Source organism: Puccinia triticina, chromosome 2A (assembly GCF_026914185.1).
Source record: "Puccinia triticina chromosome 2A, complete sequence".
Taxonomy (NCBI): domain Eukaryota; kingdom Fungi; phylum Basidiomycota; class Pucciniomycetes; order Pucciniales; family Pucciniaceae; genus Puccinia; species Puccinia triticina.
This window is the reverse complement of record NC_070559.1, coordinates 4,694,488-4,713,438: the sequence shown is the minus strand read 5'-3', so window position 1 is coordinate 4,713,438 and position 18,951 is coordinate 4,694,488. Positions and strand designations below refer to the sequence as shown.

Here is an 18,951-nt window from a genome sequence, read left to right as displayed (position 1 = left end):
GGGTACCCCGCACCGCTTGGCAGGTACCCCTTGCACCCGCCCGGCAGTGCAGGGTTCAGTGTGAGGGAAGCAGTGGGGTACCCAGGTACCTCCCAGAGATACCCCACCACCCTCCTCATCTGTGAACAAGCAGCAGCCCCTAGCAGCCCATCTCCACCCCCTGCCCTTCCTCTAAGGCTGTAACCCAAACTGACCTCCCTGGGCCATTTCACGGGGTGTGGCCCCAGGGTTTGGATACTGGGATTTGATTTCAATGCCCCGGGTGTACCTGGGGCATTGAGGGGCTCAAGAGGGAGGGGGAAAGAAGAAATTTATTTGATTCCATCAGCCATTTTAATCACAAGTGAGCATAATTTTTACCATATTTTTCATGATCTCCATTTGGCTGCATCAGATTTGGACAGAAGAATAGACAACAACCTCAAAACAACGGTGGGCCAGCTACGCTAACATTAGCACTAGCGTAGCATAGTGTTAGCTTTTTTAAGCTACGCTACGGTGGCGCTAGTGTTAGCGGCCGGATTTTCCCGCTAACACTACTAAGATAGAAGAAAGCGCTTGTGTAGCGCTAGCGTAGCGTTAGCGGTTGTTTTTTTACAGCCGCTAACGTTAAAATTTCGTCTGGTAGCGTTAGCGTAGCGGTGTTAGCTTAGAAGAAAGCTACACTAACTTTTAACGTAGATTTTGTGTACGCTAGCGCCGCCTGAGGAAAAAACTGGGCAGAAAAAGTCCAACTTTGTCCCCACGCAACTACAGAGATGAAAATGGGCAGAAATAACACTCCATTTTTTTTCCTGCAGTCACGCAAATACAGGAAAAAAACTAGCATGTCATTTCTGCCCAGTTTCTGCTGCCCTAGCGTAGCGGGAATTCATTGCGCTACACTACCGGGGGAGCAAAAATCTGTTAGCGCCTATCCAGTTACGCTAAACGTTAGCGTAGCGGATTTGTTTTTGCGCTAACGCTAAAAAAGCGTTAGCGCAGAAAAAAAAGCTACGCTAAAGCTTGGTGTTAGCGGCGTAAAATCCCGCTAACACTACAGGAAAACTGGCCTCCTGTTAGCGCCGCTACGCTAATGCTAAGTGGTCCTGTAGCGTAGTGTAGCGTAGCGGCCCAGCGTTGCTCAAAAGCAAGAAAGAAAACCGTGAAAATGAGGAAAAAAAGAGTGAAAATGAGGAAGGACATTCAAACAAATGATGAGAGTAGAACTTAATCTGATTCTTCCAGGAATTGATACAATTCCTTGAGAGAAAAGATCTTCTCAACAGTGTTTGGCTTGAGGGAAGAGTGCTTAGAGATGGGCGCACGGAACCCATTGCAGGTATCTGCTATCCGCTGTGGAACTCCTACCGTGTCAGACGGTAGGCAGAGCGTCAAGGGGATGGGTGCTGTTGAGGCTGCCCTTGTGGGTGGTCCGGAAAAGTGATGAGGATTGTGTAAGCGAAGAGGTAAAAGGGTATTTTACAACGGCGTTGAGCGTGCGCCAGCAGTTGAGGTGTTTGAGAAGAGGGCTGGGGATACTGCCGGCAAAGTGATCAGGAAAAGGGATCAAGAAAAGCTCAGGGAAGATGAAGAAGGATCAGATCAATAATTTTTGATGAATTTCTGACTTCAATCAGTACAGAGTTCATGCTGCCCCATCCTCTGAGTTTGGGTTGAACTCAGATTCTGGGGTTTGTGACATCTAGCCGACCTGTCATGATGCCTGCAGAGACAAAACAAAACAAAACCAACCCTCCACTCTGAAACCTACCAACGCACGCAAGGAGAAATAAACAAACAAACAGGGGAGGACAGGAGAAAATAAAACTGAGAAAGGAAACAAAAAACAACAACCAGGAAAAAGAAGCAAGAAGGGGGGGAGGAAAGGATCTTGAAGAGAGAGGAGTTTGAGGATGAGAGGGAATGAGGGGAACCTTGAGATTGAGAGGTCTTGAGGAGTGAATTCTTGAAGCCTTGAGGGTCTTGAAGTCTTGAGGATGGATGGGATTCTTGAGGGGTGATTGTAGGTCTTGATACTTGCTGGGGATCTTGCTGATCAAGGCTGGCGGCGGCGGCAGGAATGCTTCTGACTAGCAGAAAACCAAATGGGGCACCACACCGCCAGCGGATGTGGATGTCTGAGATTCTGGCAGAATCCAGCGGGTACCCGTGTATTCCGGCGGGTATCTGCTCTCCCTAGGGTATGGGAGCTGCAGTGGTTGGCAGCCATAAAGCCGTTCTATGTTGCTGTTGATTGGGGGGAGTCCCTCCCGCCCGGTTGACAGCAACATAATTACAATAGTTGACCGGGATGAGTCCTTCCCGGTCAACAGGCATATGTATTGAGCAGTAGACCGGGAGAAATCCCTCCCGGTTGACAACTTGACATACCAGTTGACCGGGAGGGACAACTATACACACCAGTCAACTGGGAGGAATCCCTCCCGGTCAACAACTATACACACCAGTCAACCGGGAGGAATCCCTCCCAGTTGACAACTAGACATACCAGTCAACCGGGAGGAATCCCTCCCGGTCAACAACTATACACGCCAGTCAACCGGGAGGAATCCCTCCCGGTCAACAGTCATATTGAGCAGTCAATTGGGAGGAGTCCCTCCCCATATTGAGCAGTTGACCGGGAGGAGTCCCTCCCGGTCAACAGCCATATTGAGCAGTTGACCAGCAGGTGTACCTCCTGGATGACAGCATTATGCGGCAGTCAACCAAGAGAAGTCCCTCCCGGTCAACAGCCATATGGAGCAGTTGGCCAGGAGAAGTGCCTCCCGGTTGACTGACATATGCAGCATTCAACCGGTAAGCACGTTTTGAGGGGCGGGTATCCTCCCAGGAGCGCGGGTACCTGCTGTCAGATGCCGATGCCAGGAAATGGCTAAAATTGGCCGCGGGTACCCGGATGCAAAGCACCCATCTCTAAGAGTGCTGCCAAGAGAGTATGTGGCACCCTTTGGAGAAAACTTGTTTGGATACAGAATTAGTAGCTGGAATAGCTAGAAACCGCTGTGCAATCTTTGATAAGATGGGGAAGCTTTTTTGACGACCATCCCAGTAATTAAGAATATCAATGCTATTTTTGAAAAACTCCAAAGAAGTAAGAATAATTTCTCCATCAGACTTTCTACTTGTAATTAAGACTGTTAGAAAAAAAAGAAAAAAATCTTAATGTTTAGGAGAATCACCTAAGAGCAGGAGTGCGGCCGCTCTCTACTGAGAATTTAATAAATTGGAACTAGTGAAAAGAAAGAAGTTGGGATCAGTGATTGACTCAGTCTTATCAGAGAGAACATTATGATTGCATAAGTTTGTGTTCTTTCTTTTCTCTTTTCTCAAAGGACAACATCTCCTTACTTGGTGTGGTAGTTTGACCTGAGGATTCCCTCACATGGCTTTTGCAAAACAGCTAACAAGTGATGCAACATTGTCTGTTTGAAAAACACCACATCAACAGTGACTGCCGTTTGTTGTTGATTTGCAAGAATACAGACTCAATGCTCTTACCAATAGTTTCTCCAACTATTTGAGTGGTATTGGGTTGATTGGTCTGGTTGATCTTGACTAGGGTTGACAATCAGGCGGGTTCGGGCCGCCCACGGGCTAGCCTGCCTCAGCCCGCAACTTAATTGGACAGGCCAGGCCAGGCCAAAACCTCAGATTTTGCTGTCCGGCCCAAACCCGTGTCCGCAATGAGACGGACACGGGCTGCTGTCCAGCGGCGCCCCTTTGGGCCAAATGGCCAGCGGGCTATGCCAGGCTGCCCGCGGGCAGCCCCCTGGGGGCCCACGGGCCAGGTAGAAGGACCCTCAAAAAATGTAGCTTTGGAGGAGGAGACATGTATTTTTACAATTTGAAGACATGTACTATGCAACTAGGGCAGCTAGAAGCAAAAATCTATAGAAAAGAATGTAAAATAAAGTAGTCCAGAAAGAAGAAAAGAGGCTACTTCTTAATCCAGTCTTGAGTGCATAAGAGTGCTTTGGTGGTTTTGTCGCTCAGGCGGCTTCGGTAGTCGTCCAAGACACACCCCCCAGTGGAAAAGGCCAATTCTGATACCACAGAGGTCGCCGGGGCCATCAAGATTACCTTGGCAAGCTTTGAAAGGGTCGGAAAGCGGGAGGCATTGATCTTCCACCAGCTGAGGAGATCAAACTGTTCATCACTGGTTATGCCAACATTCCTCTCCTCAAGGTAGAGGTCTAATTTGGCACCCGGTGCGTTGGATTGGCTGCTGTCTGTACACCAAGTTGCCAGGGTGAAGGGCACATAGTTCATGGAGATTAGATTTTCACAGGGTTTCCTATGGTTTTTTTTAACCTTGTTCGACTCAGTAAATTCAGAAAAGAGAGATTTTCTTACAGGTCCTGTGAACGGGTCTTGGATTCCGGGATGGCACACTTATCATCTGAGCTTCTGGCCGCACCAGATGAGCAAGGCAAAGCCCACGGGCGCCCGACAGGCAGCCCGCGCCGACCCGCGCCGTTTAGCAACTTTAACAGGCTGGGCCAAAGCTCAATATTTCCACAAAAGCACTGTCTGCGCCCGGCCCAAACCCGGCTGGGTTCGGGCGGCCTGTTGGACACCCGGCCCAATTGTCAACCCTAATCTTGACAGTTCTGTCTAAAAGAAGCAATAGCATGTTAGTGCCTATCTAATCAGCTCTTGAGGTCTCTACAGTTGCTGACCTTTGGCACTGACTGATATTCTCTTGATGAGTGATTGTGGGCCAGCAATTTCCTTGAGCCTAATCTGGCTGCTCACGCTTGTTGGAACTGTAACATCAAAAGATGATTTTATTTTCAAAACTCCTGCAGAAGTGGTTTGCGTTTGCTTACCAGTTTCCGCAGCTGAGGTTCCCAGCACCTTTCTCAATTTATGAGGCCAGCACTGCTCCTCTAAGCTGAATTCTCACAGTTTTTTTCAATATCTTCTTTTAAATATTTCTTTATCTCCCATTCAACATTGTCAATGTGTGTGCTGCTTGGTACAAGGAAGCTTCAAAAAACCCAATAGGTCATGAAGGAGATTTTGTTATTCCAGAAACTTGCTTTGAACTGAGTATCAAGTATCATTGCACAGATGTAGACTGGTGTTTGAAGTGCTTCCCAGAGGTACTGATAAATTTTTTCTATCATTTGGGCAGCAGGAACAATTCCTTGAGAATGATCAGAACAAACTTGTTGGAAAGTATGAAGGTGCTTCATTAAAACAATGTAAACTGGGAGAGCAGTTTCAAGGTGGGGTAAAGGGTCCAGATGGCCTAGCGGTAACCATCACCCACAGAAGCTTGGTTTCTCCCCTGAAACAACATAGTATAATCACTTCAAAGAGAGTGACCAGTCTGGTGTTTGAATCCTGGTGAACCCAAGCTGTGGCCGCTACCACTTCCGTGCTTGGACAGCTACACACCACTCATTCAACCTTCAACCCACTTATTAGTTGTCCTCTTTACAGGTTGCACCCCATCCACATCACAACTCATTGAGGATGTCTGCCGTTTGGGATGTTGCAACTTCCCAAAAGGCAGACTTCCTCTTTGCACATGCCACGGAGCAAAACTGAAGAATTTCTTCACGGCCGGATAGTAATTCACTGAAAACCCAATTGGGTTTCTGAACTGTTGCAATTTATACATAAGGATCTACTCCAACTCCGGGGTGCAGCACACGGGATCTCTGTGGTTGGCTTTAAGGGAGGACCAGGTTTGGTGGGGGTTGTAGTTGCTTGTGCTACACAGTTTTTTGAATGGAGTATTTGGGTGTTCACGCAAGGCTCAGGCTCCTCTTCAAAACCTGAGTTCTGGGGTTTTCCTGAAACCCTACTCCATCAATGAGAGCACCCATTCTACACTTTCCCCTGATCGGGGTGTCATGGGTAACATTAGACACTCTTCCCCCATGTGCCTCTCCTCCCACACTTGTTGTCAGCCCCCGGCTAGTTAAGAAAGCATAGAGGGCAACAAGCCGTGGGCGGCCCGCAACCCAGGCAGATTATTGGACTAGAGGGTGTACATGTACAATGCCCTCGAGTGAGCACCATGTTGCTAGACTTGGGTACCAACCCCAAGTGAGTTTGAGAGCTACACCTGGGAGCCTCCAAGGCAAGCAGAGTATAGATGAGTTTGAGAGCTACACCTGGGAGCCTCCCAGGCAAGTAGAGTATAGATGGACAAATGAGAATCAGCCCAGCCTCACTGGGGTATAAGTACTGGGGAATTTTCCTACCTGGAATATCCCCAGATCAATTACCATGCCCACCTACATTGTTGCCTTTGACCACTTACGCCAAACACAACAATTGGGTCTTTCATTGATCACTTTTTCTACTTCATCCTTTCCACTCTTGAACCAACTCCCCATTTTGACTAGGTAAGTCGGGCCTCTTCCTTTTCCCTCCTCCGTCCTAGAAAGGACTACCCTTCTTGCAAGCCTTCTCATAAATTCTCCAGGTTGCATTTGCTCAACCAGCCCCTTCCAAAGAAGGTGTGGCTTCCTCCTTGCGCCTGTGCAGCCAAGACGAGCTGCAGCTCTGAGCTGTGACAGCTGAGATCAACTAGAACCTTAGTTATTCCTAAGGTTTATATTCACGGCAGTGTCACTTTACAGACCCGCACTGACACTTTGCAGCAACGTTGAGCCTGCTGTGCGCGCAAGCAAAAAAAATACTTTGCGCACAGCAACTTCCCCCAAAAGAAGGAGGGGGGTTTTCTGCATCAAAAGTGGGGGTCTTACTCGCCCCCTGTTGAGATTTGAGCAGCTGAGCTCACAAACACGGACAGAGACACAAAGCTCAAGAAGAGGGACAGTGTGGTTGATTGGCTCACTGGATGCGGCTCAAGATGTGGGATCCAAAATAAGGAGGAAGAACCAAGGAGTTGATTGCAATTGGCTAGGCTATGTTATAGACTAGATACAATGCATCAAATTCTGGGTGAGAATGGAAATGAATAAAATGAAAAATAATAGGGTCTTCTAGAACTCAGAGAGAGAATTTCACAGGGTACTACCACTGTCACCAACATATAGCGCACGCACATGAGTATAAGCAGTAAACTTGGAAGGTAACAGTCTAATCTAATCAGGGATCAAAGTCTACAAGATTAGTAAGAAAATGACATGACCAGGAATAAAGGACAGAACACAGTGAAGGGACTGATAAGTGTATGAATATGTAGATCCTGAGAGATCAAACAACTGAGGAGAGAACAGGATCAATGAGGTAGAAGGAATAAGAGAAGAGGCCCAAGACTGAAGATCCAACACCCCCTCCAAAAAATATTGGATTTCTTGGAGGTTTCCTCCATCCATATAATATTAATCCAAGAAATAAGCTCCCGCTAACCTGATAACCCAGCCCGGGGAATTTTCACCTGCCAAAACTTAAGTGGTTGGGTCTCAAAAAGAAATTCCAAGGGGCAGCAGCTCCAGCTAACTCCCAGCCACCGTGCTGATCCCCAGCCAAATGGGATTTCTGCTGCCTACTCTTTTGCGAGGTTGGGTGTAAGTACCTCCTTTGGAGGGTTGCTTTGCAACAGCGCTTGCGCACTTCCAATTGAGGGACTTAGCTAAGTTTGGCTAATTCAGCACTTTCAATGGAGACTGTTGATTTCCACAGGCTTCTTGAATATACCCCCAAGGTGTTGGGTCCACTGCCCCGTTGAAACACTCAAAAAAATCAATTCTCTGTTTCGCAGGAAAGCCCTAGGGCAGATGTGATTCTTGGAGAAAAACAGTCAAATCAGACCAGACATTCCAATCTCAGTCAACATATACAAAGTCCTAATCAGCCCTATTATATGGGTCTCCTCATGGTTGGATTTTCAATTTGAATTGTTATCATTCTCATCAGAACAAGAAGTGCAGCTGAAATTCTTAAGGGAGTGACTCCTGTATATGTCTTAGTTTATGTTGATATGAGTGGTACTGGTAGTCAATAATTATCATATGACCTTATTGTATATCACTTTCAGTGGTTATAACCATAATCTGAAGTACAACAAGATAACCCGCTTCCAACTGAATTGAATTGCACTGCCATGCCCAAGTATTGAAATCATGATCTACTTAGAATTAATGGAAAGGAATGCAATTAGGGTGTCCAAAGCAACAGTGGGCCTTTACTATACTTTAATATAACCAGGCCCTTCCAGTAGAGTATAGATGTTTTTATCATCTCTGGTACTTGACTGGCTATAGTAAAGAATTTTTTTCCAATGGCTGATATAGTAGAGAGCCCTATTAAACATGTTTCAACCCTAGTTATTTCAATAACCAGGGGTAAAAGCGGGTTTAAATGTACTTTTACCCCTGCTTATTGAAATAAAAAGGGGCAAAACTAGGTGTGAATGCCTTTTTGTGATTATGAGGAGCCTTTTGAAAGCTCCCATCAACAAAACAAAACAAATTACTTTAACTGATACCGTACCTGTATAGAAAATTAAAAAATCAAATATGTGTTATAGTAAAGAAAAATTCTTTACTGATTGGAGTGCTATCTGTAATAGTATTGAGCCAAAAACATCTACTATATCTTTACTTTACCAATAACTGTAAAGTAAAGGCCCATTGTTGTCCAAAGTTGACTTGCATAAAATCACAACACCATAAAATCATAAAATTCTAAACTATAAAAAATATGTACCACTCAAACACTCAAATTACAGCAACTTTTCTAGAATGGTACATATGAAATCATCACTTGAAAGTTTTATGAATTTATGATTTTATGTATTGAAAATTTTAGGCTCTGTTTGGAGCCAATATAATTGCGCAATATGATCTGGAATTTTGTGACATCTGATCAAGTTTTGGCGGACCTGATTAGATGTCACATAGGATGTCAGGCAAAAAAACTCATATATTCCCCGGATTATATTGGCTCCAAACGGGGCCTTATTATTTCAACTTTGAACACCTTGTAAAATGAGTACAAGGTAGCTCTTGCAGAGGTTGGGCCCTTGAAAGTGCAGCATCGAAGCCGCCTTGGACTCTAGTTAGGATTAAAAACGCAAAGTGATCCTTTTCTAGAACATAATATTTGCGGAGACGAAGACAAGACTAGCCATAAGGGGACCAGAAATCAACTCTGTCATTCAATCTTTTCCTTAGCAAGATACCGATCCCACACTTTCAATCTCAGAAGATCAAACCACTTATCAACAAAGAAATACCAAAATATTCCAGCAAAACCACCGCAGAGGTGTGCCATGTGATCAAAATATCTCCAATTTCTAATCACTCCGATGAAATCAAAAAGCATCTATCAAACGGAAGAAAAGCGAAGAGTAAGCTGGAATGTGAGTTCGCGTTTTTAGATGATGTCTCTTTCCGGTAAACGGAGTAATCAGGAGCAGCTGTAGCCGGCGGCAAAAAAAAAAAAAAAAAAAAAAACTCAACTGCACCAAAAACCGCGTTTCCAATTTTTAACGGAACCCAAGGCAGAAAGATCAAGGAGACGTGAGCTTCAGGAAACGCCAATGCGGTCATTGCTGAACGTATCCCGAAGAGGGATGGTTTTTGAAGGGAAACAAAATCAGTCGAAGTGCTGTTTCGAACAGAATTGTATGATAACCCACTGAGGCATCCATAGATTGCACCCGATGCCCCCAAACTAGGCAAGATTGGAGTGGGGGGAGTTGAGCTGTTCGCGAGTCCCTGGCGCCATTTCAAAAGTCTTGGAGCGCGTATCAGCAGTGAATAAGCATGACTGCCGAATGAAGCAGCGAGGCCAGCTGATCAGTGCAGAGCGTAAAAGAAGGTAAGCCTCATGAATGTCGCTTTCTGTATTTGATTGCGTGTAATCATTTTTCTTACCGAAAAGATAGAAAGCTAAAAAGTGATAGGTCGGGGTTGATTCTGGGATTTGAACTGGATCAATCTCTCTTGATGCCCGAAGTCGATGTGTCAAGAAGTCATGAGCTGTGGACCCTATGCTATACAAAGCCATCATATTGAATCCGAAATGTAAGGCAGACTGCGGTAAGAGAAGTGAACTGTTAGGGACTATCAGAGTTGGCCGCGAAAGAATGTGAATATAACACATTACTCAACTGAATGACTGAACGTGGATGTGATCAGAGTATAGCTTTTCCCCGATAGTGGAAAATGAGTAAATTTCTGAGTCATGGATTTAACGAGACGTGGCATTTGCCAAAGTGCAAATATTGGCAGATTGATGAGCGCCAAAATGCAACATATTTGCTTCCCTTCATTAAGATTGATATACCAAGTCAAAATATGATGCGGAAAAATTTTGTTCAAGCCGTATTCTTTGATAAAGTTCCACTTGTCTAATTTTCTAATTTGTTGTAGCTGGGAGTCACTGGGGTCGGGATGACTGGTAAAACTAGTGAACGTTTTGCTAAACCAACCGGGGAAGGTTCCTTGGTGTGTTCGAATGTAATCGATCTTCTGTGCGGTATCCCGATTCGTTTGATCGATAGCTAATCCAAAGCCCAAGAATGAAACCCCAATAAAAAATACAAAAGGTTTCCAGATCCCAGGCTTGCGGTTGGACGCAGTATCGAAATCACGAGTTTCTTGTAAAATATTCTCGTTAAGCGCGAAGTTTGGATCGTGGTCTATGACTGGCATTTTCTTGACATCAATTCGCCCCAACTGAGCCAACATCCGGCTGGTTGAGCATAACTTTCGATTGTTGCCGAGGTTTTCAAAACTTGAAGGGCGGACTCCGAAGACGACATGATTGGCTTCCTTGAGTGACCGTATCTGAGATTGTAGACTGACGAGAGATTTCGTAGGAGAATGATGTCCGAGGAAACGATAACTCGAATGGAAGCATGATGGCCGCATTATGACGATCGGATGGGGAACCCAATTGGAATTTTCAGGAATTTCGACTCAACTCGATCCACCGCGGGCGCTTTTGGGTCGAAAAAATTACAGCCGTGCCTATGCCTCAGCTTCAGCCGCCATCCTCGCCAAAATGTACACTGTCACATGTGCAAGACATTGTGAAACTCCAACTCATCCCATCGATCACCCCGAACTTCAAGTCACTCTTATCCATCGTATCGATATCCGGCGATGAATACCGACACAAAAGTAGGATTTTCAACCCTGCGCTTCAAGCGCTCACGCCAAGCACCGACCAAGGTTAGTTTTTCACTATTCTCTGGCATAGTTGGTCATGCTTTTTGTTGATTTTTTCCGGGCTTCTGTGCACAGCCTTGATGGAAATAGAAATACCTTTGGCTTGATAGACAGCATGACAAAAAAGAAATATATCTAGTTCAAATGGTCAGTAGGAGATCTTGATGTTGTTTGAAGTCTTTAGCTTATTCAATTTTTTTTTCAGATACTAGAAGACTTCCCTCTGGTTCTGTAGCCCCCTACAGTACAGAGCCAGATCTGCAGCCGGTAATGCAGATTTTGGCAGTGAAATCAGCTAGTCCCAGAGGCTGCAGATCTGACTATAGAGCTGTGGGGAAATCTTCCACTACTATCAATGGTTGAAACCCAAAGAATGCTAGAGAGAAGGCTTCAAAACCAAAACCCAAAAAGAATTACACAAATCCAAAAGAAATTCCAACAACCAGTTTGAGATGAACAAAAACAAGGGCCAGGAAAATACACAGACAGCGGCAAGTCAGAGGAAATCAATGAATCCAGAAAGAAACATGCTCCTGACCATCAGAAACACAAGGATCTCCAGCTCTGTACTGAAAATTCCTGGTAATCAATTAAGATTAATGACTTGCTAAAATCTCTTCTCAAAAGCTCCAAAACTCAGATTTGTGCATTGCTACAAGCTCCTCTCAAACGCTTCAAAATGGAATGATTACAACACCACCCTGACCAAGAAAGCCAAACTTGAAAAATACAAGCTCAAAGAAGAACAAATCCACATCAATCAATCCCATTGACGTGCCACAACCCCCACATTATTCCTAAGTCTCTCCCTGCAGTTGGCGGCACTCCTTTCACCACTCCGGCTGACATAGGGGACTTTGTTAAGTTAGGAATTTGACCAACAACCACCATAAACTGCACCTTTCACCAGGGGAGATCTGTGCCACTCTCTAGGGAGTGCCAGCTTGGTAAATTCTTTCTGGATGTCTGCCAGATATGAGTCATTTCCTCATGTGTGACTCAATCATGGATCAGCTGTATGGTTATGTTCAACTCATACCAATCTGTTCTTTACTTATTCTTTTTAGGTCTGGTGAGTTAACCTCACACCAGGCGGGAATCTATGGCAGAGAGTGACAGAACATAATTTCTTTCTGTAAAAATTGAAGACACCATCTACTGCAGCAGTAAAATTCAAGCTAAGTCTATTGGAATTCTGTCTCCACTCATCTCTAAAAACCCTTCTTCACCATCTCCACTCTCTTTGTCCTCCTCTACGGGCTTGTTTACAGATCAAAGATATTCTACACTTATGAGTCCACATATTATGGTCTGCTTGTATTTAGTGGTCATGTTTGCTCACCGTACTAGCCTTGTTGACTTTGCTCCTTGCCCAGATTAGTTTGTCAAACTTTCCCAAATCCTTTGTATCTTGTGTGCGCACTCTCTGCTGGGGATATTGATGTACCTTTTGACATGTTACAATGAGTCAAAAAAGTTTCTTATTCATTATCATTTTTGATTCATTTTATTCTCACCCACAAGTTGATTCCATGTACATAGTCTGTATAACCATAGCCTAGTCCAGAGTAATCAACTCATTGGTTCTCTCCTTCTTTTTCCGCACCACATCTGAGCCGCATCCGGTGATCCATTCATCATCACCACCCCTTTTCTTGAGGACCCTCAAGAGCTCATCTCTTTCTCCTCGCCGGCGAAGAGTCAAAATCCCAACAAAGTCCAATTTTATTTTATGTTGAAAAAACCAAACTCATGTGCCTTGTAACACCAGAAATAAAGGATTTTTACTAAACAAAATGTGGTGCACGTGGTCCTGAAATTTAAGGTATCAACAAAAAATATTTTGGCGTCCAGATTCCCCTCATTGGTTCTTTTTACTGAGGGTGAAATTTCAGCCATACAACTCTTGCAATAAGTATCATGAGAGTTGAAATCAAACACATTTCTCCCACAGTACAATATAGTGTGTAGCCTTCTTTAGAAGATACACTGGAATTCAAGTGATTTTTGATTGACAATCTGAATTGTGGCTAGAGATTGAATCAGGCTGTGTTTATGAATGTTAGCTAGTTTGAATAGTCAGGATTGATGTACAACCAGTAAATTGTGATTTTGAAACGGCTGCAGCACTGTGGGTACCCACAACAGTGGGCCAGCTACGCTAACATTTGCACTAGCATAGTGTAGTGTTAGCTTTTTTAAGCTAAGCTACAGCAATGCAAGTGTCAGCGGCCGGATTTGCTGGCTAACACTACTAAGATAGAAGAAAGTGCTTGTGTAGCGCTAGCATAGCGTTAGAGGTTGTTTTTTTTTACGGCCACTAATGCTACAATTTTTTCTGGGTAGTGTTAGCGTAGTAGTGCTAGCTCAGAAAAAAGCTACACTAACTTCTAGTGTAGCTTTTGTGTATGCTAGTGCCGCCTGGGGAAATAACTGGGAAGAAACAGCCCAATTTTGTCCCTGTGCAACTACAGGGATGAAACTGGGCAGAAAGAACACCCCAGTTTTTTTCCTGCAGTACGCAAATACAGGAAAAAACTAGCATGTTGTTTCTGCCCAGTTTCCCCCGCCCTAGCGCAACAGGAATTTATTCCGCTACGCTACCGGGGGAGCAAAAATCTTTTAGCGCCTATCCTGTTACGTTAATGGTTAGCATTGCGGATTTTTTCCTGCGCTAACGCTATAAAAAGTGTTAGTGCAGAAGAAAAAGGTACGCTACTGCTTGGTGTTAGCAGCAATTCCACTAACACTACAGTAAAACAGGGCTCCTGTTAGCACCACTACGCTAACGCTAAGTGGCCCTGTAGCGTAGTGTAGCGTAGCGGCCCAGCATTGATACCCATTATCCACTGGTGGGTATCTGCCAGGCCATTGGGTACCCACTAAAGCATGTGGGTGCCTGGGTAAATCAAGTGTGTACGGCCTGGTTATCTAAACACACACTCTCCCAAAAGAGGGCTGGATCCCTTCTGGTTAATGTTATCAAGGTTTTATAACCCAGGCACCAGCAGCTGCCTCTACATTTTATGGCCAGTATTTCCTGGCTATCAAATAATGATTGGACTTGACCAGTCATTGAGCGGATACAACCAATCAATAGCTGGTAAAGACCAACCATCAAATGGAAAGCCACTTCTCCATTTCATGATTGTTCTTGGCCAGCTATCAATATTCAAATGGAGAGGATATCCATTCAATAAACAATAAATATTGATCATTGAATTGGGGGGTTAAATAATTGACTCCCAAGAATTCATCATGACTCCCAAAACACATTTTTTGGGAGTTGGAATGCAGTTCCGCCACATAGAATGGGAGTCAAAATGTAATTATACCAAAAATTACAAAAAAAAAAAATTCTCACTGGGGACCCGGGGTGCCCAAAGCGCACCAAAATTTTAGAGAGGGAAGAAACCCCTCTCAAGGGCACATGGTGAACTGGGAGGTGTCAGCGCACCCCAGTAATAGGCTCTGCACTGTGGGTATAATTTTCCACCAGAACATTAGCCACAGTGCTTCAAAGGTCCCATTGGGTCAAATGGTTAGCTGCTAGGCAGTAACCAATGAACCAATTTTTTCAGGTGGTGGGGCTTTCAAGCCCCTATTTTGATTATCCAGAAAGTTTCATAACTTCTTTTTCCCATGTACCACATGGATAAAAATTTGAGAGAACAGAGTATTATGCATAAAAGTAAATAACTGAGAGTTTTAGCAATATTGTGACATCAGTACATGAGATATAAGGGGCGTGCAGCGGAATTAGTAAGAAAATGACTGCCAACTGTATAACCTTTTTTTACACACCTCAACAGTCTAGAAAATTCAAGAATACTTTAATTTTTAATATTCTTCATGAAATCAAATTTTTATCAATGGTTTGCCATAAAAGGATGAGACATAAGGGGTGTGCAGCGGGCTTAGTAAGAAAATGACTGCTGACAGTGCATGTACACCCATTAGGGGGGTTCACAATTGAAATTTGTAAAACTTTAGGACCCATTTTAACCCATTTATGAACATATTTTTAAAAAGTTGAGAAAGTGCACTGATTGATCAGTCACACCTTTTTCTGGACATCTTGCCAAAATTTTAAAATTATGTTCATAAAGGCCTTAAATTGACCTCCAAAGTTTTATAAAATTCAATTGTGAACCCCCCTATTATATCTCATGTTCTTATGCAACCCCATTTATGAGAATTTCATGGAATTAATGATATGAAATATTAAACTATTCCTGAAATTTTTAGACCATTTGACACCCTATATATCTCATGTTATGATGGCACAATATTGCTAAGGCCCCGTTTGGCAGCAATAATGTTATGTGATGTCGCGCACTTACCTAATGTGATACACATCACTCTTGAATTTCACATCTTTCAACATAACACGAGTGTTTGGCTGCCACTCGTGTCATACAGCTTGCCTACATAAAAGCTTGATGGCCGGTAAATACCGGCCATTGAGCGTACATACCGGCAAGGCCAATCGAGTGCTTAACTCCTCTGGACAATGGCCGGTACACGGTCATTGAAGGGAATACAAAGTCCCTTTTGGGGAACACATTATAGTCCCATTGATGACCATCAGTCATCAATGGGAATACATAGTCCCTTGGATGACCATTGGTCATCAATGGGAATACATAGTCCCTTGGATGACCATTGGTCATCAATGGGAATACATAGTCCCTTGGATGACCATTGGTCATCAATGGGAATACATAGTCCCTTGGATGACCATTGGTCATCAATGGGAATACATAGTCCCTTGGATGACCAATGGTCATCAAGGAGAATATGTTCACAGTCCCTTCGATGACCAATGGTCATCCAGGAGAATACATAGTCCCTTTGATGACCAATGGTCATCGGGGAGAATACATAGTCCCTTTGATGACCAATGGTCATTGGGGAAATACATGGGCCCTTTGATGACCAATGGTCATTGAGGGGAATGTCCCTTTGATGACCATCAGTCATTGATGACCAATTGTGTTGGATTGGTCATCAATCTCAATGTCCGGTTGTGTTGGCCCATCAATTGGAGTGTGTACTCCGCTCAATGACCGGTACAAAGTCTGTACCAGCCATTGAGGGGAGTAACAGAGGTAGAGTTGGGGGTGTCTTGTGTAAGTGTGCCAATATCACCCCAAATACACCCCCAGGGTTACTATATCGGAAATGACGGGGATGATGGGGAGTGATGAGGAAAGTCGTGATGACCCTCATAACTTTTCAAATCTGCCAAACATGCGAGTGATACAATATGGGCCTTGGTGAGGCTTGGTTATAGAAAAGCAGTGCTTATTACATAACATCACTGCTGCCAAACGGGGCCTAAAACTTTCAGGTATTTCTTTTTATGCATAATACTCTGTTTTCTCAAATTCTTATCCATGTGGTACATGGGAAAAAAAATTATGAAAATTTCTGGATAATCAAAACGGGTTTACTTCGCGCACAGAGAAAAACTTGTTGCGCACCGGAATTTCCGTTGACTTGACGTTGTGAGAAATCCTTTGGGACGGGTGGCAGTTCTGTGAGGGGGAAATACCAGTTATAATATTTCAAAGATGTAAGAAGCTATTACAACTGTTACGGGTGGTTTGAAAGACCTGCCCCTCTATGATACTACACAAGAGCTATCACAACAAATTTATTTATTGTTGTGGCAAACTAATGATAGAGAAAACTATGTGCAGCAGTCTCTTATCAGACCTAGATCAAACTTGAATTCAGCGGAAAGTGGATTTTGTATGGGAAATGGAGTTAGAGCGGTTTACAGCAGCCTTGAGTCAGATAATGGAAATGAGCCTAAACGTAAGATATGTCTTGTATGGTTTGATATGTTTGTGATATGAAAGTGGAGATAAACTGATACAAGACTTCTCAGAGAACTGATGTTATATGTGAACTATTCAAAGTGTCTTTGCCCTCTTCCTTAACCTTCAGTTAAGAGCACAATGGGTTAAGATCACTTTGACTTGTTAAGAGCACAAGTGGGTGATGCTTGCTACTTGACTACTTAGAACTACTCTGAGGCATGAAAGATGTTAATGGGCAACTTGATTGAGATCACACTGCTGGATTTATGTGGATGTGACTTGTAACTCTGAGTGAGATGTGTGTTCTGGTTAGGATTGCCTGAGTCGCATGCTGAAAACTGAGGAGGGAAAATCTCCTCCTTTTATAGTAAAATGTGAGGGATTTTTGCTGGTGGGGATCCTTGTGAGGGATTTTTGCTGGTGTGACCACCACACAGGTCCATGTGGTTGTGGTGGTGGTGTCCATATGGTACCCACGTGGTTGTGGTTGTGGTGTCCATGTGGTGTCCACGTGGTGGTGTCCATGGCGCCTACACAATTATGGAGGTGTCCACAGGTGGAGCCATGCTGTGGTACGTGGGTGGAGCCAAACAACAACCCTGGAGGTGTCCACAATTGGAACCATGCCGTGGTGCGTGGGTGGAGCCAAACAACAATCATGGAGTTGTCCACAGGTGGAACCATGCCATGGGCAGAGCCAAACCACGCCACTACATACACTATAAATATGTCCTTGAGTCTAATTCTATACTATGTACTATAAAAATATCTCTACAGTATGTAATTATGCTTATGAACACAGTATAATACTAGTAACTTTTGACTGAGTGCAGCTAGCCTAGTGGTTCCAGTGAGTGACTAGGGGTTAAATGACCTGTGGAATCCAATTATGCAATAATACATCTAGAAATATGCCTCCTTCTCAATATTAAACTGTGACTTTATGTGATTTGATACTTGAAACACATTTGGCACACCACAACATCACGTGACGTCGGGCCCCCCTCTGTGCGCGCCACCAGCTGCCCTCAAAAAACTATCCGCACACAGGGGTGCTGTGTGGTGACAGGTGGCCGGGTTGAGACACTCTGGCCATCCGGAGGAAACAATCCCCTCGATGACCGGCACAGAGCAAGAGACTACATCCCTCTTGATGACCAGAATAGACCGGTCATCAAGAGGAAACATCCCCCTTGATGACCGGTACAGAACGGTCATTGAGAGGCTACATCCCTTTTGATTACCGGAATAGACCGGTCATCAGGAGTTTACATCCCTCCCAATGACCGGAGTAGACCGGTCATTGAGAGGATACATCTTTCTTGATGACCGGCATTCCGGTCATCAAGAGAACACATCCCTCTCAATGACTGGCACAGACTGGTCATTGAGAGGGATGTGTCCCCTTGATGACCAGTACAGACAGGTCATCGAGGGAGGTGTGTCCTCTCAATGACTGGTCTATTCCGGTCATCAAAGGGGATGTGTCCTCTCAATGACCGGAATGCCAGTCATCAAGAGAGATGTATCCTCTTGATGACCGGAATGCCAGTCATCGAGAGGACACACCTCCCTTGAGAGATGTATCCTCTCAATGACCGGTCTGTACCGGTCATTGAGGGGGATGTGTCCTCTGGATGACCGGGATGCCGGTTATCAAGAGAGATGTGATATACAGCCATTCCTGAAAAAACTTGCTTTTGGGTAGGCCCAAATTTTGGACTGCTACTTTCAGCCTCAAAGCCTGTATAGCCCCTGTACAACAGGCTGCATACAGTAATGTGATTAGAAGAAAATCACCACTTTCTTTGTTTTTTACTTTGGGGCCTCAAGGGTTGCACCATTGCAATCTTGGAGCAATTTTACATCAATCGGACCCTTCGCCGCATGCCCCCCCCCCTGCCCTGTGGCCAGCGCAGCACCCTTGTTGAGCCAAACAGCCGCCCAAAGGGGTTTCGACTGCCTGTACAGTGAAGCTGTACAGGCTTGTGGCTGAAAAAAAAAAATGGCTTCAA

The 18,951-nt window shown here is 44.4% G+C and overlaps 1 protein-coding gene across 1 annotated transcript; it reads right to left on the bottom strand.

The window, feature by feature from the left end:
• Positions 1-9,084: 9,084 nt before the first annotated feature.
• PtA15_2A507 (uncharacterized protein) lies at positions 9,085-10,808 on the bottom strand (the record flags this gene model as incomplete). Its single annotated transcript, XM_053166533.1, has 5 exons — positions 9,085-9,255; positions 9,393-9,484; positions 9,572-9,727; positions 9,810-9,969; positions 10,047-10,808. 5 exons carry the CDS (start codon positions 10,806-10,808, stop codon positions 9,085-9,087), a joined length of 1,341 nt encoding a protein of 446 aa, XP_053017745.1.
• Positions 10,809-18,951: the final 8,143 nt, after the last annotated feature.